This window comes from Neovison vison, chromosome 3, assembly GCF_020171115.1.
Source record: "Neovison vison isolate M4711 chromosome 3, ASM_NN_V1, whole genome shotgun sequence".
In the NCBI taxonomy this organism is placed as follows: Eukaryota; Metazoa; Chordata; class Mammalia; order Carnivora; family Mustelidae; genus Neogale; species Neogale vison.
The window spans coordinates 182,817,006-182,844,369 of record NC_058093.1 but is presented as its reverse complement, the minus strand read 5'-3'; the positions used below and the strand labels follow the sequence as shown (position 1 = coordinate 182,844,369).

At 42.1% G+C, this 27,364-nt stretch overlaps 1 protein-coding gene across 2 annotated transcripts in view; it reads left to right on the top strand.

Annotated features, from left to right (window-relative positions):
- The window catches only part of PIEZO2 (piezo type mechanosensitive ion channel component 2), a 456,415-nt gene that overhangs the window by 406,011 nt on the left and 23,040 nt on the right, over positions 1-27,364 (top strand). For both annotated transcript variants that reach the window (XM_044243416.1, XM_044243417.1), the window contains 10 exons: positions 1,138-1,197; positions 4,533-4,699; positions 5,690-5,856; positions 15,152-15,565; positions 15,882-16,140; positions 19,071-19,253; positions 22,997-23,249; positions 24,199-24,331; positions 26,264-26,411; positions 26,509-26,723. In XM_044243416.1, coding sequence (XP_044099351.1) covers positions 1,138-1,197; positions 4,533-4,699; positions 5,690-5,856; positions 15,152-15,565; positions 15,882-16,140; positions 19,071-19,253; positions 22,997-23,249; positions 24,199-24,331; positions 26,264-26,411; positions 26,509-26,723 — 1,999 coding nt within the window. The remainder of the gene's footprint in view (positions 1-1,137; positions 1,198-4,532; positions 4,700-5,689; positions 5,857-15,151; positions 15,566-15,881; positions 16,141-19,070; positions 19,254-22,996; positions 23,250-24,198; positions 24,332-26,263; positions 26,412-26,508; positions 26,724-27,364) is intronic.

The window sequence follows — 27,364 nt, the reverse complement described above, 5'->3', positions numbered from 1 at the left end:
TTGATCCTTATAACAGTCCAGGACATTTTATTCTTCCTGCATTACAGATGAGGAAATGAAGTAACTGCAGAGTTCTATTTAAAAAATAAGCATAGATAAAATAGTGTGGGACCAGAGGGAGAAAGGAGGACTTATAGCCAAAAGTATAAAGAAATAAAGTACTTCATGAAAAAGTATTTTAGTAGAGCCTGACATTCTGGCAGAAGAAAGAAAGGTTGTGTATGAAAATTAAAGAGCAGGTCAGCTTAGTTGGTAAAGACAAGATGCGATGGAAAACAGAATGGTGGAAAGTAAGTTTGGAATGGTTCACTGAAGTCAGTTCATGAATGGTCTTAGTACTACCAGATAAATACACAGGGCCCAGTGATAGCTGGAGTTTTTAGAAAAACAACAAATAATTTTTTAGCCCAAGTATAATGTGGTCATATTTAATGGGACTTAAACTAAGAAAAAAAAATTATTGTTTTTTGAAAATTCAAATTTAACTGGGTGTCCCATTTTTCCATTTGCTAGATCTGACATCTTTAGCCTGAAATAAGAGGCTAAAAAATAAAATGGGGTCCCATAATACCATTCTATGGAGTGACACACTAAAATATGTAACATTACCTCTAGGTATTCAAAATTAAAATGTCATGGTATGTATCAGGAGTCAACATACTCTTTCTGTAATGGGCCAGATAGTCAATATTTGAGTTTTGCAGGCCATAAGTCTCTGCCAGGATTGGGGGGAAAGTAGCCACAGACAATATGTGAACAAATGGGTGTAGTTCTGTTCATTAAAATCTGAATTTCATATAATTTTTGCATGCCAGAATATTGCTGTTTTTTAAGATTTTTTTTTCAACTATCAAAAATAGAAAAACTGTTCTGAACTCAGAGGCCATTTAACAATAGGAAGCTGGCACGGTTTAGCCAGTACACCACAGTTCACTCATTCCCAGCTAAAAGTGATTCTTTTCTGGAGTAAGCAGAATCTGAGAGCTATGAGTTCTTACAACTTTTCCCTCAGAACTCTTATATTAGGCAGAATATTCTAGATTTAATTACAGAATTCCTTTTAGCCCAGAAAAGTAGTGTTGATGTTTAATCTACCCAAAAAGGACCTAACTCATGTGTATTGAACACACTTGGCAGGTCCTGTGGAGTGGGAAGACCGAGAGCAGGAACCAATCAAAAAGAAATCTGATGGACCAGGTAACCAAACAAAGACAAATGTGAGCTGCGGGAAATTTGAAAATGTTGCTTTCCCAGAAGATATGTCATGGAAGGCTGCCTAAACATAATTCATCAAATACTGTTTCTGGACTTTGACTAAATAATCAAGTGTCCCTTGAAATCTCATCTCTAGTGACATTTCGAAGTGGACTCCTTAAAGTAGATCTGACACTTATACTGTTGGATTAAATGTTGGATTAAAGTCCGCTTGTCAATTATCTTCCCCAAATATTTGTGAAAGGGGATTTAGGGGAGTAAATTATAAATGTCCCATGGAAGCCACCCAAAGAAAAGCGCAAAAACTATTGCCAATTAATTTTAAAGGACATAGAAAGAAGGATTTAAATGAGAGGTAAGTACAGTGGGGGAAATGAGAGTTTTTCTAAAAGCGTTGGTCAAATTCCTCAGTTGACAAAGGGATCGTCTATCCCCAGTGAGCTGGCTCAGGACTCTGTAGTTACTAGAGTAAGGACTGAATCCCTGTCTTCTAATCCCTACCTCAGTCATGGTGTCATTTGGGCTTCACATAGATGTGACTGGGAGGAAGATTTTTCCATGAAGGAAAAAAAAGGGGGGGAAGCTTTCAAATGAAATGAACTTAAATGTCTCTGTAATTCCATAAACATGCCATTACCTCAATGTCATAGGGTTAGAACTCCTGTGTGCGTTATTTATAACAGGCCAAGATTTTCAGGTACTCTTGCTATGGACACAGATACTTCCAAGGATGCCATCTGCTGGCCCAAAATGAGACTTCCCCAAGGCTGTCCAACAGTCTTTGGCTCTGTTCTTAAACCTGAACCCCCACTTCCAGAATACTGGATTCTCGCATATGTGGAGCCAGATGTTCTATTCTTGCTGCGAAGCTACCTACAATAATAGTAGCTAACATTTTAGATCACACGTCTCTACCAGGCACTTTCCCAAGAACTTTAGGCATCTCACTGTTTCCCTCAAAAACCCTCTCCCTCATTTAACAGATAAGAAACTGAAGCAGAGAAAGATGAGGTAACTTTTCCAAGTCTACACAACCACTAAGGGATAGAATTGGGATTTGAACCCAAGTATGTGCCCTTCCCCACTGTGGGCCTTACTGCCTCTCTAGCTAAGAAATAAATAAAAATTAAAACGGTCACATCTCATGTTAGTTTGTGATCACGTGAGTTAAGAAAGTATGTGTTTTCCGTGTCTCCATCACCGCAAGTTTAGTCTTACCATCAGGACCATGCTCGGCAAAACCGTGACATAATCACATGTCTCATCACCACTGCAGGCGATCATTGTGAATATGGCAAAGTAAATAAATAAATTGTCCAAAATGGGAGATGCTGCTAAAGTTTATTAATAGGTATGGCCACCCCTCCCCACAAGTCCTTCAGCCTCCAGGGCTCAGACTTTCTTTTTACGTATACACAACACAGCTGGAGATTCCATAGAAAGCATTGTAGGAAATTCACACCTGGCTCAGATTAAACTCAAAATGGGTTGGGGGAGGGGCAAGACCCATAGAGGGCCCCTGGCCACCTCTGGCTCAGAATGGCTCTTCTGTGGAATCTGCAGGACCTCTCTCCATTTGGCTTTATGTAGCAGCTGGTCCCTTCCTGAGCTTTGCTCAGCAGAAGATACCTCGTTGCCTTACTTCCTCAAGTACACCTCATGGAAGACTGTTAGGTGTGACGGCACTTTACAGAGGCTTTAGGGGATAGCGGGGTGGGGGGGCAGTGATGGCAGAGACAGGCAACAACGTTGGAGGGAAAATCAGTTATCACTATTCCTGCCTCAGCGGGTTTCTCCCCAGCTAGTGCCTCTGGGGCCCGGCTCATTAGATCATTCCCGCTTTCTTCCCCAGGTACCAGCTGGCAGCTCCAAGATTCCTGTTCCTTCAGTAGGTAGAACTGTTCAACTCTTCTTTGTCTCTACCTTGCCCACCTGGACTCTGTCCTGAGGCCACACTGTCCATAGACTAAAGCTACCTTCGATGTTTTTCCTTTTGAAAAGAAGAAGCCTTTCCCTGAGAGAAATTATGCCTTCCTCCTAGGCAACCCAATTCACAAATAACTTCTTTTTCCCCTATTACAAAATTAAATTCAGAGTCAGCCTGGCATCTTTTGGTTGGAGGAAAGGGTGAGGGATACCAGTTGTTTTTCTTAGTGGTGCTGCTGGTGGTGTTTAAGGGTTTTTTTGATAAACACTAAGGCAGTTTTTAATTCATTATGGTGTTCACTAAGGAGTCATTTTACTGCAGTCAATATTTGAAATCGCTAATAAGACAAAATGTTTTAAATACCAAATTAAAAAATTCACATGGATCAAAATTTGGTGGCTTGAATGGTTCCTTGGATACCAGCTGAGAAACCATTGGCTTCTGGGAATGGAGGTGTCAGACAGATAGTTAAGACACCATCTTCCCTATTTGATGTTGATTCTGACCTAAAATAAGTTAGGTCTTGGCAGGGAACTTCCTCCAACCTTAACAATGATCAGAGAGCCCTTGTGGAATTTCCTGAGGGCACAAGACAGGCACGTGTGCCTGCACCCAGAGGGTGTCACAGACGGTGACAATCTGAGCTGAGCTTATCATGCTAGGCGGCTTGCTCCGGCTCCCCACATCACAGCTGCAGAGAGGGAAGACAACCCGAGAACATCAGGAATCTCACAGCATCTGTTGGTTTGGACAGGATCGATCTCATGTGCAGAATTCTGTGTGGGCCCAGCTCAGTAGAATGAAATAGGAATGTTGAAGCTAATTCCTAGTATCAGTATACTTTTGGTACCCCTACTCAGCTCTTGACAGAATAGGTGGCAGGTGATTGAACTGAACAGCAGCTGCCAAGCATCAAAAGTCTCACTGAATCAATAGAATTGTTTCCAAAAATAGTCATTCCTTAAGAAAAGAAGAAATTTCTAGAAAAAAACATTAAAGGATCCGGTTTCCTGGATAGCTTCTATCCCTGTGTCATCAACAGAAATAACTTTGAATGCAACCTTACTCTTCATCAAAACTGTGTTCTGTATATGGACCTATTCTGACTGATATTTTGAGCACGGGATAAAAATTCTATCCCAGTTTGGTTTTGATGCTGCCAGTGCATGTGTAGAAAGAGCCACCCATACCTTCCTATACTGCCTGTCCTCCTCCACACCTCCCACCCCCATCCCCATCATGCTGAGCGTCACGGGCATCACTTCGTATTAGGTATGCAGGTCTGAAACCAGATCTGTCCTTGGTAAGAGATCGCTGTGTTACACAACAGCAAAACGGCTGATTTGGGCATTTTGCTCCTTTGAAACCTTGTTGCTTTTCTTCTTCCTAGATAATATCATCAAGAGGATATTTAACATTTTGAAATTCACCTGGGTTCTCTTTCTGGCAACAGTGGATAGTTTCACAACTTGGCTTAACTCCATTTCAAGAGAACATATTGATATATCTACAGTTCTGAGAATTGAAAGATGTATGCTGACCAGAGAAATTAAAAAGGTAACACTTATGGGTACAATTCTTTTTGCGTCTTCCCTCATTACAAAGATTTTTAAAAGTCAATGTCCAGAACTCCAAAAAGGATAACACAAAATCTATAGTCTGTCTTCTGGACAGTCTTTATATAACCCCTCTGTTTTTCTGTATATTTAAATCTGTTCCATTGCTCAGAATTAAAATAATCAGACACTGTATGCACACACATGTACACACACACATGCACACACAGTTCTGGGACAATGGTCAGTTTATTCACTCTATTCCTTCCCCTCACCAGTTTGCAGGTGCACCGACTCTGCTGTCTCAGGAAGGATTATGTTGTTTAGTCTGGGAAGTTTGATCTGAAACTTCTCAGAGGGAAAAATCAAGATATATGCAGAACAGCAAAATATAGGCCCATACAGTTTATAGATAGTATTTAAAATTACTAGTTTGTTTCTGAAAAAGTTATCATCACTTAGCCAAACTACCTACATATAAGAAAGGATTTGATTTTTACTAGTTTTTATCTTATTTTTATTGAGATGTAATTGACAATGTAACATACTAGTTTCAGGTGTACAATACAACGATTCTATATTTGCATATATTCCAAAATGATCCCAGTTAGTCTATTTAACATCCATCACCACACATTGTTTCAATTATTTTTTCTTGTGATGGGAACTATTAAGTTCTAGCCTCTTAGAAACTTCCAAGTATATGGTACAGTCACTATGCTGTCCGTGACATCCCTGGGACTTATGTATTTTATAGCTGGAAGTTGTGTCTTTTGACTGTCTTCACATAACCAATAGGGGATTTCTTGTGAGCCTTCCGCAGTGATATCAGGGGCCACTAATGCAAAGAGTTAACATCAATGCCCTCCTTGACTAGCTTTGTTTTCATCTTTGCGCGAGGTGGGCATGTCGACCGAGAGTTCTCGGTATTGAGAAGTGCCAGGGGGCTGCACAGACAAGTAAGAACTGTGGCAATGTCTCCCCTCCGCAGGGCAATGTCCCCACGCGGGAGAGCATCCACATGTACTACCAGAACCACATCATGAACCTTTCCAGAGAGTCTGGACTGGACACCATAGACGACCGTGCTGGCGCCGCTTCTGCTGCACAGACAGCCCACAGGATGGATAGCTTAGATTCCCACGACAGCATCTCCAGGTACTTCATGTTCTAAACAGTGGGTTTGCTTTTGACCAAGGTGAAAGAGCCAGGCTTCAGCAAGATGAGAAATGGATGTGTGAGGTGAAAGTTAATCAAAAATGTTCATGGATCCCCGCCCCGTTCAGGCGACCTCCCTTTGTGCAACAAAGCGAAAGGAACACAGTCCTCCCCTCAACTGAGCCAGAAAAAAATCAGGTATCAGTAATAGGCTATGAGAGGGGTGCCTGGGTGGCTCAGTCAGTTAAGCGTCTGACTCTTGATCTCACCACTGTGAGTTTGAGCCCCATGCTGAGCTTTAAAAAAAAAGAAAAGAAAAGAAAGTAGGTCATATTAGAAATACCAGTATGACTCATGGGCACAGGACAGAGACTTCTAAGCCAGAGGCAAGTAAGAACGAGCCTTCCTGATCACAGATTGACTATTTGTGTCAAGGGCCACCATCTTTGACTCCTCTGAAAAAAATGCTGCCCCACAGAGTATTTTCTATACTGGAATCTTCTTCCATCTGTTGTTATCTTTGATCTTTCTCCTTTCAGAATTGTTAGTGATCCATAATAAACATTTAAGAGGCGATTTTGTCCGCTTCCATCCTCCCTGGCTTCTGTGATCACCTGCACTGTCTCACTACGGGGACCCTGCACTAGCCACGGGCCAGCACCACCCACTATGTATAGATTACCTCACTGCATCCTTCCAAGACCCTATAAGATTCATGTTATCATCCCCATTTTACAGAACACGAAGTTCAGTTACAGAGAGGTTACGTAACGTACCCAGAGCCATACAACTAGGAGGTACCATAAAAGAGTCAGCATCCCAAACCCCGTGGTTCAGCTCAGAGCCCAGGATCTCACCCACCATGGTGTGCTGCCTCTAGTGGCCTCCTTTGCACTCCAGGCCAACTTTGAGAACTGACCTGTCTTTCTTACCACCTCTCCCGGGAGACCCTCCCCCGTTCTCTGCCTCAGCATTCTAGATAGCTGCTGGGGATTGCACAGAGCTAGCTTCTGAGTTGACGCAGAAGTCCTGTCTTTGGAGGAGGCCGGCAGGCCTAGGATGATTAGCTAGACTACATGAATCACACGTGGTGTACATCTTCATAGGTCAGGAGCATTATCACCAAGGGCATTCGTTGCTTTCATCAAACAGGTTTAAAAGCACCAATTCCAAGCCAGACCCTGAACTTGATTTTGAGATAAGACACATATAGGTATATCATCTCTAAGTAGTTCGAGTCTGGGAAGAAAGACCCACTGGTAGGATTATCCATGGAACCCCGAGTTGGGACTCCTGCTCAGGGAAGGGTGGCAGACATGCCCTGCATGCCTGCTGTCATAGAAGGTCCTGGGTGGTTGGCAGTATGGTCTCCAGTCCCACGTCGGACACTGTGCAGGGCCTCAGAGCCCTGGAGGAATATCTGTCCTCCACAAATAACGAATATATTGCAGGACAAGAGAGGGGAGGGAGCTGAGACTCTTTTATGGTACCAAATTCCAAATAGATAACCACAAGTTGAAATCGCAATCTGAATGGAGAGAGGTGGGTGAAAAAAAAGGTTTACCTTGAAGAGCTATGTTTCACTGCTGCTGAGCTGCTATATTTGAGCTGCTCCACTTGTGCCTGCTGTCTTGCTCCCCAATAATTTACCTATTGATGCAAATCTGTATTTATTGATATAGAAAGATATTCACCGCATTGAGCAAAAAAGTGAGGTTTAAAATAGAATGTATGCCCAAAACCTCATTTTTATTTATGAAAAAAATGTGTATTCATATATTGATTTGAATGTGATTTTTGTACAGATGAAATTCTGCTTGGATATATCCCTTCCTACCCTCTGCCCCTCCCCCAAAATAGGTAGTGATTCTTTTAAAGTCTTTTGAGGGATAATAAAAGGCATTATTCCCATAATTTGGGAATAATCTTTGCTCATTTGTCAGTTCCAAAGAAATAGAAATGTTTCAGCTATTGTAGATTTCTGTGAGAAGAGACACTGAGGCCAGAAACTCTCAAGACTTTCAAGGTCAAACATTTATTTGCTAACTGAGATCCTGTTCAAGATGCTTTAAATTTCTAGAATAAAATAAGTGATTGTTACAACAGTGGGCATGCTAATAAAAGTTTCTCATTATCTCTCCACCCAAAGATACCCACATTTCTTTTTTTTTTTTAAAGATTTTATTTATTTATTTGACAGAGATCACAAGTAGGCAGAGAGGCAGGCAGAAAGACAGGCAGAAGTAGGCTCCCTGCTGAGTAGAGAGCCCAACGCAGGGCTCCATCCTGGAATCATGACCTGAGCCAAAGGCAGAGGCTTTAACCCACTGAGCCACCCAGGGACCCCCCCACACACACACACATTTCTTAATCGGCAATTTAAACAACCATTAGTAATAGCAAAGTTACAAAGTGAAAATTTAGCATCATTTCCCTTGCTTGACAGACATCGCCCCCTTGTGTGCCTTCCTGAAAATACCCCACAATCTGCGTTTTTGAAAGAAGAGCTTCATTCTCCTTGGGCAGACTACATTGAGACAAAAAATCATTATAGTTTATGTTTTATTTTTATTTTTTGCAAACCATAAATAACTATCCCATTTGGAAGCTGCCAACTTTCTTAAAATTGTTCTTGTTGCACAATTTTCTCTATATAGATCAGTAATTTAAACAGAATTATTTTCTCTTTGATTCATTTTTATGCAAAAACTGAAAATCCATTTTTATCCACATTCTACCAAGATACTTCATGGGAGCTTTTCCCTTAAAAATAAATAAAGACTGCATGAGCATGTTTGCAAAAATGTACAATTGTGTTGGCAGAGGCAGGGAAAGACAAGATTTGTCTGAATGAAAAAAGAATTGTCTGAATGTAGTCAGTATTCAATATGCTGACAGATACTGTTTCCCAGTTACAGGGTTGAATGAGGGTCCACAGGAGGGATCATAGAGTTTCCAGATCCACCCACCTTATAACCTATTCATGACCAAACAACTGGTTTTGAAAAAAAAAAAAAAAAATTGTGGAGAATGGTAAGATGAGAAAAATGCTGAGATATACTATCTCCCAAAGGGGGAAAAGTGCAAATAAATACCAGTTTTTCCCATAAATTCTCAAGGGTGTCACAGGCCTCCTGACCAGGCTTAAGAATAGCTGCTCAAGAACCAAACTCAGAATCAAATCAAAGAGAATATTAGAGAGTGAATTGCAAATAAGTTGTCCAGGGGCCTCTGGGTGGCTCAGTCGTTAAGGTCTGCCTTCGGCTCAGGTCATGATCCCAGAGTCCTGGGATCAAGCCTGTCATTGGGCTCCCTGCTCCTTGGGAAGCCTGCTTCTCCCTCTCCAACTCCCCCTGCTTGTGTTCCCTCTCTTGTTGTGTCTCTCTCTGTCAAATAAACACATTAAAAAAAAAAAAACTTAAAAAAAATGAAAAGAAGTTGTCCATAATATAAACATAATTGACTCCTGTATTAGTAAATTTATCTGCATAACAACTGACAATATGCCCCACTAAGAAATTAGCTTAATGTTATAAGTCATAACCTAAGAGGGATAAAAAAGGAAGAAGACTGATCAAATAAAATCAAGTAACTGCCTTTAAATCAGACCCAAGATTACAATTATAAAACCATACCCATGATAAAAAACCATGAGGTAGGAGTTATTTAAACCTATTGATTGTTTTTGAACAAAGACTATTAGAATTATCTCCCAAATTTAGAAGTGATCAATGAATTTACTAGTAGAAAACCAGTACCTTTAAAATTAGTTCCTAATGTATCTTTTACTTTTTATTTCAACCTAAAGAAAGGGAAAACACAAGAGGGTTTGTTTTGTTGTTAATAAATGAGTTAATACACTTGCCCTTTAAAAAAAAAAAGATTTTATTTATTTATTTATTTGACAGAAATCACAAGTAGGCAGAGAGGCAAGCAGAGAGAGAGAGGAGAAAGCAGGCTCCCCGCAGAGGACAGAGCCAGATGCGGGGCTCAGTCCCAGGACCCTGGGATCATGACCTGAGCGGAAGACAGAGGCTTTAACCCCCTGAGCCACGCAGGCGCCCCACACTTGCCCTTTTCTTAATGGCTGAGCTCCACTTCTAGTTTTTTGCTTTAGGAAGCTATCAAATCAGTAGACAGTATCTGTTTACATTAAAGTGTACTGGAAGCCACCTGATTTCTAGAAAGGCAGGAGTCTTCCCAAGAAGGGATTCCCAGTGGAGACACCTATGTCATCAGCGAGGGTCTAGTACCATTCCCCCAGTGCGGCTGTGCATGCTCGGTGTGGCCCCGCCCCCTGTGTGGTGACCCCGCCTGGCATCCCTGTCACCCATCTTCACCTTTGGGCATACTGCAGATGGGGTGAGAGACTAACAAATGCCATTATATTCCCTTTGACTTAATGCAAAAAGCACTCTTTCCTTTAAATCTGGCTGTAAAATGGCACTTGTCTTAATGGTTGTTTTATGAAATCAGATATCCTCTACTTTCCCTGAAAATAAATTATTTTAAATTGTGCAAGAAACATTAGATGACAGTTTAAGGAGCATTCCTAGAAACGGAGGGAGTGTTTATGCCTTGAAACATGACACCTAAGAGGCTGCTGTGTGCCCTGGGGTGGTTCGAAGGGCAGGCTGATCAGTGAGGGGACCACAACTGTCTCTTCAGGCATGTCACCTGGGCCTGTTATCAGAAAACTCCTCTTCCCTTTTTCTTTTAAAACTGCCTGGGATTGGGCCACAAACTGGTCACATTCCACATAACCCAACTGGGTGGGACGGTGTGGGGTGTGAGGGTCAGCTGCTGCGACAGTGGACGCAGGCATTAGCAAGATGAGTCACACTTGAGGATTACAACAGTGGTTCCCCTGCAAAAAATCTGAGCAGGGCCACAGGGAAAGGTACACAGTATCTTTTTGCCTGCAAACCCCAAAAAGGCCATAGGAGTGCAGCTCTAAAAATAGGAAATTAAATACAGAAGTTCCAAGGTCCAGATCCCCTGTTTTACAAATGAGAGAACAAGTTAAATATTAATAGGTCTATAAACATGAGGTCAACAATTTCTACTGAAACTACAAATAAATAATTATATCTTCAGTTATTTTCATTATATTAAAACCTCTTCTGATCCAGAAAAAAAAAAAATTGAGATCTTAGAGAGGACAATTTATCTAAATGCCAATGGCCAGTTAACATTAGCATAGGGAGGGACCCAAGCCCAGGGCTCCCTGTGCTTGGCCATTGAGTTTCTGGTTTGCCTTTTCCTCATCGCCTCATTCTGTCAAGGATTTGACATCCTAAAGGAGTTAGGGCCTTTCTTAAAAATCAGTCTCTGTGTCTTCATTAGAGACCATTTGGTTGCTCACCTGCTAGGCTTGGAGGTTGTGACTTCCTGCATGGTTTCCATTCTGCCTCCCAGCCACTGGCTGGGCACACCTGGGTGTGTGCAGGCCTAGTCTAATCCCACGACGACGATGTTCAGCCAGAAAAATCAGCCATCCTGGACCACAAAGTCCCATTCCCCTGGGTCAGCCACTGGTGCTCAGGCTGGGAGATTCTTATTCCAGTAGCCTTCTTCAGAGGCCTTTGAGGTGCGTGTCCCGCTTTGGGTTAAACTCTACGTCAGCACTGAGATGATGCCTACGTGGTAACTCTGTCTGCTTCTTCTCCTCTCGTAGCTCACGCAGTCCTCAGGCCTGAATCTGCCACCATTCCCTCCCCGACTGTTGCTCTGTGGGGGCATCATGAGGATTTTAGCCAGTAGGTTCTCACCCTAGTGACATCTGCCAAGACCTAAAACATGATCCAGAAGAAAAAAAATATCATTAGGCAAAATGAGAAGTTAACAGACAAAATGACCCTGCCATCGCTAGACTTCCTCTGTTATTTTATTTGTACCATTTTCTTTCTTTCTTTCTTTCTTTCTTTCTTTTTTTCTCAGATGTTGGTTTATAGCCGGTTGCGTATCAAACCAGCATCTCTTGATCCACGCAAGGCATCTAGTTTGGCTTAACTGAATACCACTCAGAAAACGGGGTGGGCAATTCAGTTCCGTGTGATTATTTCCGAGCTTCCCTCTCTCATTGTTGGAGACTTATTTTTTAAAACATCGAAGTGTTCTGTATACATTTTACACGGGCAGATATTTCTGCTTCAGCAATTGGGTTACAAAATGCTTTCAAGGAATTCAGGATGGGGAGCTCCAAATAAAACATATCTTCTTTCATGAAAACAGCAAAAAGCTCAGTTACAAAGTTATAAAGGGTGAATTCCGCTCTGCGCAAGGCATGTCGGGACTTGTCATTATTCCCGTTCCCCGCCCCACCCGGAGAGGGGAACCATTCATGACTTATCACCCCGCCCATTTTGACCAATCGAGAACTGCTGTATCTTATCCTCCCGCCAAACGGGACCCTCTTGACCTCCCTTCCGTGAGCCCCGCTGTGGTGCTCGGCGTCCGCACTGTTGGTGTCACGTGTGGTCTGCTGCATGGCAGTGTACTGGTCGACTGATCCGTGTGTAAACTGATGTACCACTGGTGTTTTAACCCTGTGTCTCTGTGACTGTTTGCGCTGCTAGCTGCTACACCGAAGCAACCACGCTGTTCTCAAGGCAGTCTACCCTTGATGATTTAGATGGACCAGAAACTGTTCCTAAAACAAGTGAGCGTGCTCGACCTAGGCTTCGTAAAATGTTCAGCATGGATATGTCCTCCTCATCAGCTGACAGTGGCAGTTTAGCATCAAGGTGCTTAACTCGTGCATGCTTTGTTCCAGAATTTTCTCACTTGTTCCCTTTCGTGTCATTGCAAATATAAGTTCTTGTGATGTGTGTTTGTTTGTTTTGGCTTTGTTTTTAACTTTTATGCTAAGAATTTGCATGACTCACCAAAGCATCACCACCCCTCATTCTGGGACACAACCGCTCAGTCCCAGGACGGCATTCTCTGAAACTAACCGCTCTTCAGTTTTTGTCTGTTAGGAGTTTCTTAAAAATCCTTACCATAAACATTATCCTCCATTTTGTAAGTATTTTGCACTTTTCATTTTTAAAGAAATAAGCATGCTTCCTCCTTGATTGAGAGCTCAAGTAGGTAGTCCTCATGGGGGGGAAATGTGTCAGGAAAGATACCTGCAATAGAGAAAAAAAAATATGCCATCAGTAGTCCATTTTCATTGGTAATAATAATTCTATAAAAGTTAGAATACATTTTGCCATTGGTTTTAGACAAGAATGCTACGATGCAGTAGAATAGATCAACTTTGTAGATAGTAACTTGTATTGCTTTGGGCTTGAGTTGTCTCATTAGATCCTACCATAAAAGCATAATAATTCAGAAATGAAATTATATATATACTGTCCAAAAGTTCTTTCTGGAATTGCCTTTTAGAATGGCCCACGGAGGTGCAGAAACATCAGCTATATTATGTTCATCCTGATACCAAAATAACCCAGTCCAAGACAAATTCGAATTTTGACTGTACATAGTGGTAAATCAGAGGGGTGTTAACTTATTTTTGTTGGCACCTGTATATCTTAATACAGTGCTGCAGTATGCTGGAGCCTGGCATTGATGGGAATGCCTTGGCCGTTTAAGGTGTCCCCTGGCAGGCCCATGCTATTCTACTCCACTTGGTTGAGCCTTGAAGGTCCCAGGACTTGCTGAATCCCTTCCGGGCCAGACCTGATCCAAAACCATAAAAACCATGTTTGTAATTGGTTAAAGTCCAATTGGAAGTTAGACTTGATGTGGGGTTGGCTCTACTGCTCTGAAAACTGTCTAGGGTGATCAATTTCATGACCTTCCTACGAGGCTGCTTAATGGAGGTAAGTCCAAAAAAAAAACCCAGTTTTGTCTTGACATTCTAGGAGCTTTCTATGTGGCATCCATACTGAAGGCCAAGGTCCTGGGAACATTAAACACATGAGTGGGCACCAAAGGGCTCACACAAATGTCCTTCAGTCTTGGGATGTCACAAAGGGCTCTGCCAAGGTCTAGTCATCCATCCATCCATCTGCCCATTCATACCTCCATCCACTCACTTACTGACATGTCTACACTGGCGTCTATGATAAGAAAAATGAGTGCAATCTGTGTATTTGAGAATCTCAGTGTTTGTGGACCCTAGATGCTCACGATATGTCATTCAAATAACAGTATAATTTTGTAGTCTAATACACTATGGCTCTACATCCACCAGATTCCACAACTCCAGAACATCTTTACCCTTCTCCCCTTTGGTGGGCTGGGGTGGACAATAAAAACAGGCATGCCATGAATTTCCCTGGCGTGGCTGCTGTACTTTCATCTCCAAAGTCTCCAGCAGGGACTTGACAGAGAAAGTGAGGAGACCAAGGACTAAAGAAGGAGAGGTACAAGAGAGATGGACAGGTCGCCAGAAACAGAAGATGAAGCTATGTAGGGAAGCTTAGAGAGAATGAATCCCCCCCGGGGGAACAGGTAGAAGAAAATAAATTAAAGTCTTTAGTGGGGGTGGGGGGGAGGTGGCGAGAGCAGGAGTACACCCAGGGTTGACGCCAACAGTTCAAAGGGAGAAGGGCTAAGGGTCCACAGCACTGGGGAGAAGAAAGTAGGAGTGTTTGCATGTGCCAGGCAAGGATGGCTGGGAGCTGGAGAAAGGGTGAAACTTCAGTCAAATGTGATAAGCACCAGTAAGAAAAAGGCAAAGAATGGGAAAATAGGAGGAACAGATATTCAACAAGAATGCCCCCTTTTTCCATAAAGAATGCTGTTGTTTAATTTAGCCAATGTTTTATGGTTCCTACCCTCCCCCTTATGGGTAGGGGTGGACCTGTTGTGTGGAACTGAGAGTAGAGTACCTCCCCACCAACACCCACAGACCCAGGCTGCCAAGGCTTCCTGTTTCCATGGGCACCTCCTTTAATAGAATGCTAGGTGTGCTTATGCTAACTCTGTCTTGATTTGGAAATAAACACCAGAACCCATGACTGGGAGTCCTGACCCAATTCGGACAACCTCTGTGCATAGGTGGGTTTAGCAACTGAGGAATCATGTCATGGGACCTGCTCAGGTTTTCAACGATGATGTGTGAGCCCTGTCGGCTTTTGCATTTAAGAGCCTGCGGTCTGTAGGCTCTGCGGACCAGACTGGGATATCCTGAAGGAATAAAGCAGGTGAAATGCGCCTTGGGGTGGGGTGGGGAGATGGGGTATTTAATTTTCTCTTAATGTTTTTATTGGGGAGCGCTGAGAAGTTGTCTTGAGAGTCCGGAGGATACTAAGACCGGGTGTGTGCCGTCCTTCTCTCTGGACAGTGAGCCTACGCAGTGCACCATGTTATACTCGCGCCAGGGGACCACAGAGACCATCGCAGAGGTGGAGGCCGAGCAGGACGACGAGGCGGCGGCCGGAGACGCCGACCAGAGCGGGGAGGCCACAGCAGATGTGGGACCGGAGGAGGCCTCTGAGGTGTCGGAGGCCTCAGAAGTCGGCCTCACCCCGGATGCCGAGCTGCCGCAGTACTCCACCAAAGATGGGGATGTGGAGGCCCCGCCGTCTTATAGCAAGGCGGTCAGCTTCGAGCGTCTGTCCTTCGGCTCGCGGGATGACTCTGCAGGTCAGAGCCACATGGCCGTGAGCCCCGACGACAGCCGCTCCGACAGGCTGGAGTCCAGCATCTTACCACCCCTGACTCATGAGCTGACGGCCAGCGAGCTGCTGCTGAACAAGTAAGAGCCTGCGAGGGCTTCTCTGTCTGCTGTGCTTGGAGATAGAGAAACTCTCATGGAAAACCGTCCACCTAGACAATCAAGCACAGAGACCCGGGGTTGGGTGCCTTCCATCATAGAATGATAGAACTAGCAAAAGCTGCCCAGAGTAGACACTTGTGCACAGATTTCTTTCTATAATAGGCTATTAGGTTGACTCCACTGGAAATCTGGGGAACGTGGGAAGGCGTGTCATTGGGGAGGGATCATACAAGGTGGAAATCAGTAATTTGGAGACATGAAGACCCATATAGTATGATGTTGTTCATTTTAACAGGATGTTCCATGATGATGAGCTTGAAGAGTCTGAGAAGTTCTATGTTGGCCAGCCCCGGTTCTTGCTGTTGTTTTACGCCATGTACAACACTCTAGTGGCACGCTCAGAAATGGTGTGCTATTTTGTGATCATACTCAACCACATGGTCTCTGCCTCCATGATCACCCTTGTGCTCCCCATTCTGATCTTCCTCTGGGCCATGCTGTCTGTCCCCAGACCCAGCAGACGATTCTGGATGATGGCCATTGTCTACACAGAGGTAAGCTTGGGGTAAAACCTTCCTGGAAATCACTTTTGGCACTCACTCTAGACTGCTCTGCCCTGTCTCCAGGACAGTTTAAATAGGACTTTCAGCTAGATGGATGCTCTTAGATAGGCACTCAATTATTACTCACAGCTGTTTAATGCTAGCAATTGTGTATCTTTTCACATTACACACCTCACACAAGATAGGTGCTACTGCCATTCCACTTAACAGAGAAGGAAACAGCTTTAGTGTGACTATATAATTCACCAGAGTTACCCAGCTGGCAGACAGTGGGGTAGGCTTTTGAAATCTGCTCATGCATCCTGTGATATTCGCCACACAGATCATGTGTTATGCAGAATTAAGCATGGTGCCTGGTGCTGGTGGATGTCAAGTGAATGGACACTGAATTATACAATACAGTAATCATTGTGAATATAGTTTGGTACAACAGGTATATTTGGTATAACAGGTATATTTGGTACAACAGGTATATTTCCCATTTTTAAGCCTAAAAGCCAGTGTCCACACACCTAAACACAAAGCCATATAAGCACCTACCTAAAAATCTGAATGACACAAGGGTAAGATACCTTATTTCCATCAAATATAAAGGGACAGGAGACAAGTCTTCCCAATTGTCTAAACCTGCTTTTCAGTCCTTTCCCCATTAAATATATACAAGATGACAAATTCCCATAACAACAATAAAACTGGGAATAAAATGGGAGACTTGATAGACTTTGTGCCTTGGGTTATTGTATTTCTTTGTGTTCTGGAGTCTATGAATAAGACTGATTTTCTTACGTGGCTCATAAGGGAAAGTTTTTGCTAACGATGATACTATGATTGCTTCTTAAAGGAAAGAACTCAAGGTGGATGTACATTTAGATTCTAGAAATTGTGTTGGTTTATAGGTAGTTCAATAAAATGAAACAAAGTTATTTGTCAAATCATCTCAAAAGCATCAGTTTAAACTATCATGTATCTCTTTTCCATAATAATTATTTAAATACATTTAAATGCTTATAAAAATAAAAGATGTAAAACCAAATTTGTGTCTATTATTTTAAGTAGGCTGTCCATCACACTCTTGTCAAAATAATCGCTTTTAAATAGTACTTCCACTACATCACTTTGTGATCTGGAACGTAAATGACTCCCCTTTGGGGAATGGGTCTGTTCTCTCTAACACCTCTGAGTGAAGGAGTTTCTAACCTAGAAGTGGAAGAAGAGCAGGTACTAAGAACTTAGAAAAGGGAACAAGAGCTAATTATATGTCGCTTTCATCATAAAATAAAATCTTCTTTATTAAGTTAAACTGGGTTCTCCATTTTCTCCATCACACCGAGGAGTGAGGAAGTGGAAAATTAACTTGGTGTTAATTCACTCTACAACTTAGACTTTGTGCCAAAACCCTAGAACTGTGCTAGGCATGAGAAAAAGACAATAAGTTCTTTTTTTTTTTTTTAAGTTGTTTTCTGTTTCTCAATGGCTCACAGACCAATGTGGCAAAATATGTTGTAAACAAATAACTGCTCTATAATATGACACAAAACTGCATTAGAGTATACAAAAAACAATGGATACTGTGCTTCTTGTAGCTTAATGGGTACAGGGAGGAGGTTATCAGCAGAAGGCATCTTAGACCTGAGTCCTAAGGGATGAATGTAAGGTCACCAAAGGATGGAAAGCAAAGGAAGGTGCAAGTCATTGGGAATAACCCATGCAAAGAAACAAAGGCATAAGATATTCTGTCATGTGCCAGGAATGACAGCTGGATGTGAGGGCTGGTAAGCAGACTGTGAGTGAACAGCACAGTAGCAGGATCTTAGGAATGTCAACACAGTTTATGCTCAGGACTTTCTCCTCTTGGTATGGAAATATTTGGACAGAGGCATGACTCAGACATGCTTATCTTTAGCAAGGTTTTACACAAAATGAACGTGAAGGCATGGAGACCAGCTAAGGAATCTGTCTTAACTCTCTGGGTGAGAGGTCATAGGATGTGAACTTACCCAACGGCGATGAGGCTAAGATGAGTGGGTAAATGAGAAGTTTTAGTAAGAGACTAAAAGAGTTTGGGGTGTGAGTGAGAATGGGAAAGGCAATGTGATCTTCAGATTTCTGCTCTGGCATCTGGGATATGGCGGTGCCGCTCAGCACGATAAGGAGCATAGGACTGTTTTCTGCAGAAGCTTGACGTTAAGAAGGAGAGAGACAGGAGAAGAGGTAAAACTAAACTCTAGGTCAAAAGAGGACTTTTAAAATATTTTTATTGATGAATTGCATATATTGCAATTAACCTCTGCTGACACAAATGTTAGAGGTATGCTTAAATGAGGCACATCAATTTTCTCATGTGTCTTTATCGCAAACAGCCTCGCTACAACATTTATACCCTGAACTAGTCACCATAACTGGCAAGTTTTTGTTTTATTTACTTTTATTTCTTCTTGAGGAGAACTTCCAGAGAGCAATAAAACGGTGAGAAGAAAGAGGTCAGAGGAAAGTGAAAATCGGCCTCAGAACTACCTGAGAGGCTCAGAAGGACAACAAATGAAAGCAATACATAAAATATAAACTTCTTTTTGTTCAAGCTTTTCCTCATTACCATTTTTAACAACTGAATAATTATATAAATATCTCATTCAATCAGTATAAATTAGCCAACTCTTCAAAAGTAAAGTCATTTAAGTAGGTGTCATGGGTAACCTGATGGGGCGTCATGTATGTGCAATGAGAGGCACTAGTGAGTAAAATACTACTCTGGGTCTAAAGTCCATGTGAGAATGATAATGTTATTATTCCACATAATTTTGTTCATTCTTATCATCAAAACTATGAAATGATATTTTAATTTTTTATATCACTTTTTTTCATATATAACCATTTTTAAAAAGGAGTAATTTTTTTTTTTCATTTCCATCATCTGTGTGTAGGTGGCAATTGTGGTCAAGTATTTTTTCCAATTTGGGTTCTTTCCCTGGAACAAGAATGTGGAATTGAACAAAGATAAACCTTACCACCCACCTAATATCATAGGAGTGGAAAAGAAAGAAGGTTATGTCCTTTATGATCTCATCCAGCTCCTGGCTCTTTTCTTCCATCGGTCAATTTTGAAGGTACGGCCCATGAACACCTGACCAGCACGTGTTGATAATTGCAGCCACCTGTGATATTCCTGGAGAACCTGAACATTAGGATTGGTCATGAGGCCAGGGGGCAAATGAGTGCATCTACTTGTATGCTCTTTTTCTTTTTTTTAACAGTTGTATTCATTTAGTGGATATTTTCTCTAAGGCAATGTGCTCAATAATGGAACTTGTTATAAATTTGCGAGAAAACTCCCCCATATTTCTACTTCTATTATGAACATATCCTACTTAATCCATATTTGTGGGAATTACTTGGTTGGTGTGAAAAATCTTCATGCCTAATACACTAAACTCTGCTCCTTGTTTAAGCCAGAACACAAGAGAGCTACAGTTTAGGAAGTGTCATATTGCCTCTCAAGTCCAACTTCTGCCTACCTTCTTTTAGTAGAATTGCTTTTGTTTGTTACTTCTTGCCGTGAAACTATTAGCTTCAGTGAGAGACCATACACTTAATGGTTGAGTGAAACCAAGAGCTGGGCTTCTTGGAAGCTTACTGAGAAAGCCATTCGGTACACTACTCTGGGAAGACCTATCTACAGGATGGCCTGTCTCAGAGTCAGCAACTCTTGTCATCCCCCTGAAAAAACCATGTGGGTCTTTCTTCTTGTACACTGTGAAATATAAGCTAAGCTTTCAAATATACTGCTCAACTCTAAAAATTAGAAATTGCTGCATAATATACATTTTATGTATAAATGTGCCAATTGTCACTACTTTACTTCCACCTCTTATTTTAACCTCGTCTCTTTTTACAAAACAATCCAATTTCATTTTATCAAGTAGTGTCTTTATTCATTTCTGTTTACTAAAGATTTTGTTTAGTTATTTTACAGGGAGAGATACAGCGAGAGAAGGAACACAAGCAAGGGAGCTGGAGAGGGAGAAGCAGGCTTCCTGCTGAGGAGGGAGCCCAATGCTGGGTTTGATCCCAGGACCCTGAGCCAAAGGCAGACGCTTAACAACTGAACCACCCAGGCGCCCTAAAGTTCTTTTTTAGAACAAGCTGACATAAGTTAACATACACACACACACACACACACACACACACACACATGTAACAGTGTGTTCGACTTCTGTCTTACTCAATATGCTATTTCAAACTGGCTTCCTTTGCATATTGCCTGGTCAGGACCTTAACTCTGTCTTCACCATCTTGCAAAATGTGCTAGTCCCTAACCTTCCACTCAGGGGGAGCCTTACCTGGGTCAAAGAGAGTGGTGGGTTTGCAAAGGTATATTATCCAAGGAAACCAGTTAGCCAGTATTGAATTTGCCTAAAATTTCCAGTTCTTCTAATAAATTATCTGAATTCATACAGTTTACTAATTCTTGTTCTGAATATATTAACAAATACAGTAACATCATTATTTTAGCTCTAGAAATTGAAGTTTAAATTTCTGCATTTAAGACATGGTGGCCTTATGTTGTATGTCAATTATACCTCAATTAAAAAAAAAGATATGACTGTATAAATCTGGTCACTTCAGAACTCCCTTGCAACTTGCTATAACCTTTTGTGCAACATTTTAAAAATTTGTGGGAGCACCCGAGTGGCTCAGTTGGTTAAAGCGTCCAACTCTTGATTTGAGCTCAGCTCATGATCTCAAGGTAGTGAGATTGAGTCCTGTATTTGGCTCTGAGTGGAACATGGAGCCTGCTAAAGATTCTGTCCCTCTCCCTGTACCCCTCCCAGGCTGCTCACTCTCTCTCTAAAAAAAATTTTTAAAGTTAAAAATTAAAAAAATTAAAAATTTTTATAAATCTTTGGACATTTGTGCTGCCTTTTTACTAATATTTAAATGGTTTAACAGTTATAATTGTATATTTAAAGCATACAATAAGCAAAATGTTGGTGTTTCATATTGATATACTTCTTAGAATATTTCATATTTATGATGAATGTATTTGAGGTACTATTATGCTAAAATTTTGGCTAATGAAATGAAAAATAGTTTTTGGAATGACGAATCTTTTCATAAGAACACAAAACTACCCTACAGCTTTGCAAACCTATTAAACAATGCTATAGAAACCAAACAACTCCAACCATATGGAAATTTAAAAAGCAGTTAAAATTATCCTATTTGGTATGAGTTTCTAGAAATTTTATAAATAATTGGAAGAGTTCACTAACAAATATGCTACTATGAAAGTAGTAAAAGAATCTAAGTATGTTCAAATGTTGGTAAAAGAAGAAGCAACTTTTAAAATGATTTCAAAGAAATTAATAGAAGTTGAAAATTCCCATTATGAAAATCTAGAATGTTTGCTATGTTTATAAGAGTAGCATCCATTGAATAACTTTTACAAATAATGTATTTATATATATTTAAGAAGTCTCTAATTTAGATGACTTTTTCTCTTAATGGGTTGATCATTTTCCAAGTTATTTTTTTACCAACTGAATTTTGGCAAATTGACCTGGAGCTTTTGTACCTCTATGGCCTGTGTCAGAGGGAGGACTGGGCAAGGTCTTAGGGAATAAATGCACAGCGTGGCAGTCTGGGAACCCAGAAGACAGTGGGCTCACTGGGTGGCTTTGAGCTGAATCAGGAAGTTCATTGGAAGGGGAATTTTCTATCCAGGTAGCATCTCGCACCAGCAAGGTCCCTGGTTTTTCTCAGCCTCTTCTGCTGTCCTTCCTCCTATCTGTCCTACCAGGCCCCTTTGCTTATTCTTTGAAGCAAAATCCGGACTCTGCAGAGTGCATCATAATCCCTGTCTAATATGAGGACCAATATTTTTTGGATAAAGCATTTGCAGTACTGTTCCTGACTCAGCCATGTGTGACCCAGGGGTTCACATCTTACTGTGTATGTTGACGGAGGGAAGCATCATTATTCAAGTATAGATACTTGGTGAACATGGGGCCATGGGAGTAAATTCACCCACTGATATTTAAAATGCTACTTGTAAGCACAGAGAAGGATGCTCTAGAAAGTGCTTTCACTCAGGAACATGTCAAGTGATTCTAATTTCACCTTTACTCCATCTGCCAAACATTATCTGCCTCCATGTCAGTTCATGAGCCATGCTCTTATGATCTACCCTCTCTCATTCCCCTTCTACTGCGACCATCATAAACATCTAGATAAAAAGCTTTCTTAGAACCCATTGGTTTTCTAATCCTTTCTCCACTTTACTGCAGTATGAATGACAAAAAATTATAGTATATTTAAAGTGTACCCCGCAATGATGTGATTTACGAAACACTGAAAGGATCCTTTCCATGGAATCCCATCACCTCCCATATGTATCTGTGTTCTTTGGTCTTTTCCTTTATTTATGTATTTATGTATTTATTTAAAGATTTATTTATTTATTTGACAGACAAAGATCACAAGTAGGCAGAGAGGCAGGCAGGGAGAGAGGGGAAGCAGGCTCCCCACCAAGCAGAGATCCCGATGTGGGGCTCGATCCCAGGACTCTGGGACCATGACCTGAGCTGAAGGCAGAGTCTTTAACCCACTGAGCCACCTAATCACCAAATATTATTTATTTATTTGGTGAGAACATTTAAATTTAAATTTAAATTTAAATAAACATTTAAATTCTAACTCAGCACATGTCAGTTATATAATACAGTGTCACCAACTACAGTCACCATATCTCACGTCTGGCCTTCTGATCATGGGGGATGAAATACTGTAGGGAAGAATGTAGCTCCCTCCCTTGGAACGCCCCCCTGAGTTGTCCCTTATGCTTTCTCAGTGCCATGGCTTGTGGGATGAAGATGACATCACCGACAATGGCACGGACAAGGAAGAGTCAGATGATGAGCTCTCCCTCAGTCGTGGCAGGAGAGCCTCCTCTGATTCTCTGAAATCCATCAACCTGGCTGCGTCGGCAGAGTCGGTACACGTATCCTTCCCAGAGCAGCCGTCTGCCATCCGGAGGAAGCGATCGGGAAGCAGCTCCCAGATATCTCCCAGATCCAGCTTTTCTTCCAATAGGTCCCAAAGAGGTACCTGTCACAAGATATCTTTAGGCTAGAGTAACTCCTGAGTTTTCTGGTTCTTCTGGTACTAGTGATCTGGGTCTCCGGTAAAGGGGTTTACTGGGTGCTGTCAAAGAGGTATGTTGTGATAAGAGAAGAAAGTACTTTGAAAACAGACAGACCCGAGTTCAGATCCTCTCTCAGCCGTGTGACCTGGGATGGTCACTTCATTCTTCAAAATGTCTGATTCTTTCCCAGGACAAAGACTTCGGGTAGTTGTGCAAAGGTGCCAGGACACTGCCCATGTGGGCACATGCTAATTTTTAAGTCACATCCAGAGAATTCTGCTGGGTGTGACCAGAATGCTGTAAAGCACAATTCATTTTGAAAATATTTTTACATTTAATCAAGGGAACTTTTAGCAAAACTATCTATTTATACTCTCGTTCATTTCTTATGAACTAGTGAGTATCACCAGCAGACAGACAGGCCCGATAGTTGCCACTCTTGGAGAAAGTGGGCTTTTGTATATATAGTGCTCCTGCCTGAAGCTTTCCAGACACCTGTGTATCCATCTTCGGAATACGCTTTTCAGGCAGACACCGGTAGTCATCCGATATCCATTTTGCAGTCAGAGAAATCTAGACATGAAAAAGGCCTGGGTCACTGACCCAATCTGGAAACCCCACAACCTGGGGTCCCTTCTTCCAGTCTCTTTCTTCCAGGGGATAAAGATCCCATAACAACCTCAGAAAGAGTGTTGGGTGTAGAAGCCCACAGGTGCATTTTACTGGGGAGGCAGAGGTGAAACTGCAGGTTCCAAATCCTTAGTCACTGTTCTTACAGGGACCTGTGTATACGTGCCCTCTAAATCCACTTCACGCCATCCCTCCGCCCTGGGGGTCCCAGGGGTTTCTGTGGTTCTTATGTCAACAAACCCATAACTCAGAACATCTTGGTTTCTTTGTATTTCTAGGCAGCACAAGCACAAGGAACAGCAGTCAAAAAGGAAGCAGTGTTCTAAGCATCAAGCAGAAGAGCAAAAGGGAACTGTATATGGAAAAGCTTCAAGAACATTTAATCAAAGCAAAAGCATTTACCATAAAGAAGTGAGTGCCTGAACACACTTGTGTGGGGTGTTTTATTTTAGGACGAGGAAGCTGGTATCAATTGTTTGATATAAACCAGGACTAAAGGGCAGAGAAGTTACTTCTCATATCGCAGATATCATCTGCTTAAGGCAGAAGAAAATGACCAGTTATCCTATTGTTCTTAATGGAGATATAACTGACATATAAGATCAGGTTAAGTTCAGGTGTACAACATAATGATTCAATATATGCATATGCTGGGGAATGATCACAACAATAGTCTAGCTAATGTTCATCACCACGTATAGTCACAAATTATTTTTCTTATAATGAGAGTATTTAAGATTAATGTACAGTAGAGGATTAATTAACTGTTGTCACCGTGCTGCACATTACAGCTCAGGACTAACTTATTTCATAACTGGAAGGTTGTATGCTTTGACCCCCTTCACCTATTTGCCCAGTCCCCACTCTGCAACAACCAATTTGTTCTCTGTATTTATGAGTATGGATTTTTTATTTTGATTTTTCTTTAGATCCCATATATTAATGAGATCATATGTTATCTGATAGTCTCTGACTTGTTCCATGTATAATATATATATTTCAATGTATGCCATTGTGTGTGTGTGTCTGTGTGTGTGTGTATACCCATTTTTGTTTTCCATTTATCAATCAGTGGACATTTAGGTGGCTTCCCTATCTTGGCTATTATAAATAATGCTGCACTGAACCTGGGGTACAGACATCTTTCTGAGTTAGTAGTTTTCGTTTCCTTCATATAAATACCCAGAAGTGGAATTGCTGTCTCATATGGTAGCTCTGTTTTGAATTTTAGGGGGAGCTTCCCTATTGTTTTCTACCATGACTGCCCCAATTTACATTCTTACCAACAGTGCACGAGGGTTCCCTTCTTTCCACATCCTCACCAACACCTGTTATTTCTTATCTTTGTGATGATAACCATTCTAACAGGTGTGAGGGGGTGTGTTGTTTTTAAAAATCAATTTTCAGTGTGATTTATTTTTATATCCATTATGTTTATAAGCACAGTTTTCCTATTTGAAGAATAAATGATTTCAGGATTCCTGGTTCAGGATTTCCCAAGCATCATCATGCTAAAGCCCAACCAGACAGACAGGGGTATGATGTCAAAGTTGGAAGGGACTTAGAGAAACACTCTCAACCAAGAGAGTGGAAACTAAGGTCCTATGTCACACAGCTCATCTCCAACAAAATGCTCACCATCCCATGTCCAAGTGCCAGGGATATAGGGCAGCAGAAGAGCCACAGGAATGGAGGAGGTTCTGGAAGGATAGCCCTGAATGTGGGCTCCGAGACCAGGTGGGCCATCCAAACTGAACATGGCCTTGAATTGAAGGCAGAGGCTGGACAGAACAAGGTGTAGTCAAAAGCCCAAGGCACCACCTGGGAACAAGGAGGGGCACGGGACCCAAACAGGAGAAGAATAGGGACTACCTAATGTGTCCCTGGTGTTCGGGTCAGACTCCAGGTCTAAGCACCGCCATGTAGCCCCATACAATTCTCACCCCATCCCTGAGTCTCAGGTCTGCTTCTTACCCCAGTTTTCCAGTAGAGGAAATAAAACACAGAGAACTAGGGAGTATTCTTAGGGGCTCCCAGAGAGGGAGTCATTGAATCGGGTGACAAACCCCCCACCTTGAGACCTGAGACCACTGTTATGCTTCAAGCATGAGAAGAGGCTGGTGGTCTCATCAACAAAGAGGGCTAGTGTGCCTTCCTTGGCAAGGAATTTGTCTATGCTCTCTGTTAGAGCAGGAGGCCCCTGTAGCCGACTCTGCTGAGCCTGAAGAAGGAGGTGTGACCTGCTTAGAAAGAGGGATGCAGAGGAATGGAATGATGGCAGTATCTGGTCATTCCTCCCATCTGCCCCTCCTGAAGCAAGTGCTGGGGGTCTCTGTTTTGCAGGACTCTGCAAATATATGTGCCCATCAGACAGTTCTTCTATGACCTCATCCACCCAGACTACAGTGCTGTGACCGACGTGTATGTGCTCATGTTCCTGGCTGACACTGTTGACTTTGTCATCATCGTCTTTGGCTTCTGGGCCTTTGGGGTAGGTTTGGGACAAAGGCCACCACACATTCAATGAGTAAGAGGGATGCTGTCCTGTGAAATGCCACTCATGGGTGAACCTGTTGTTCCCTTATCAGAAACACTCAGCAGCAGCAGACATCACCTCTTCACTGTCAGAGGACCAGGTTCCTGGGCCGTTTTTGGTGATGGTCCTCATTCAGTTTGGAACCATGGTGGTGGACCGAGCCCTATACCTGAGGAAGACTGTACTGGGAAAGGTCATTTTTCAGGTCATTCTCGTGTTTGGAATTCATTTCTGGATGTTCTTCATCCTGCCTGGTGTGACTGAGAGGTAAGGTGGAAGCTGGAGGCGTGCACTCACTATAATGCAAATATATTCCAGGTTATCATCCCATAGGCATGGCCACAACAAAATGACCAGGTACAGACGGAGGCATGACAGAACAGCACCATGGGTTGGAAAAGTGAGAGGTCTTCATCAGCACTAAATTCATTGTGACTCCAAAATGTGAACTGATTCCTCGAAAGCATTTTATTGCATGTCCATATGTATTCATGGAAATAGGATATTCAGAATGAGAGGAGAGATCTGAGTAAACCAGGGTTCTCCCATTGTCATTGTCTCTATACCTTAGTAGACAGAGATGAACTGAGACATGGTCTTACAGGCATTCCTAAAAGGATGAGAGGATATCAGCCTATGTCATATGAATAGTGGGGGGAAAAATGGAGACCATTTAGTAGAAGAAAATATAGAGGGGTGGTGGGTGGCAGAGGACAGTAGTGTCTACCACATAGGGTAGTTGTAAACAGCAACATGACAGTGTTTGGAAAGCACCTGACAGGAAGAGGGTAGGAGAGGGAAGCATTCATCTCCATGACGCCATGATGCTGCCATTGTTAATAAAGCTATTGGTGCTGGTTAAGATGCACTAGAGATGAGGTTGGAGTGGGAGAGGCACATAAAAAGAG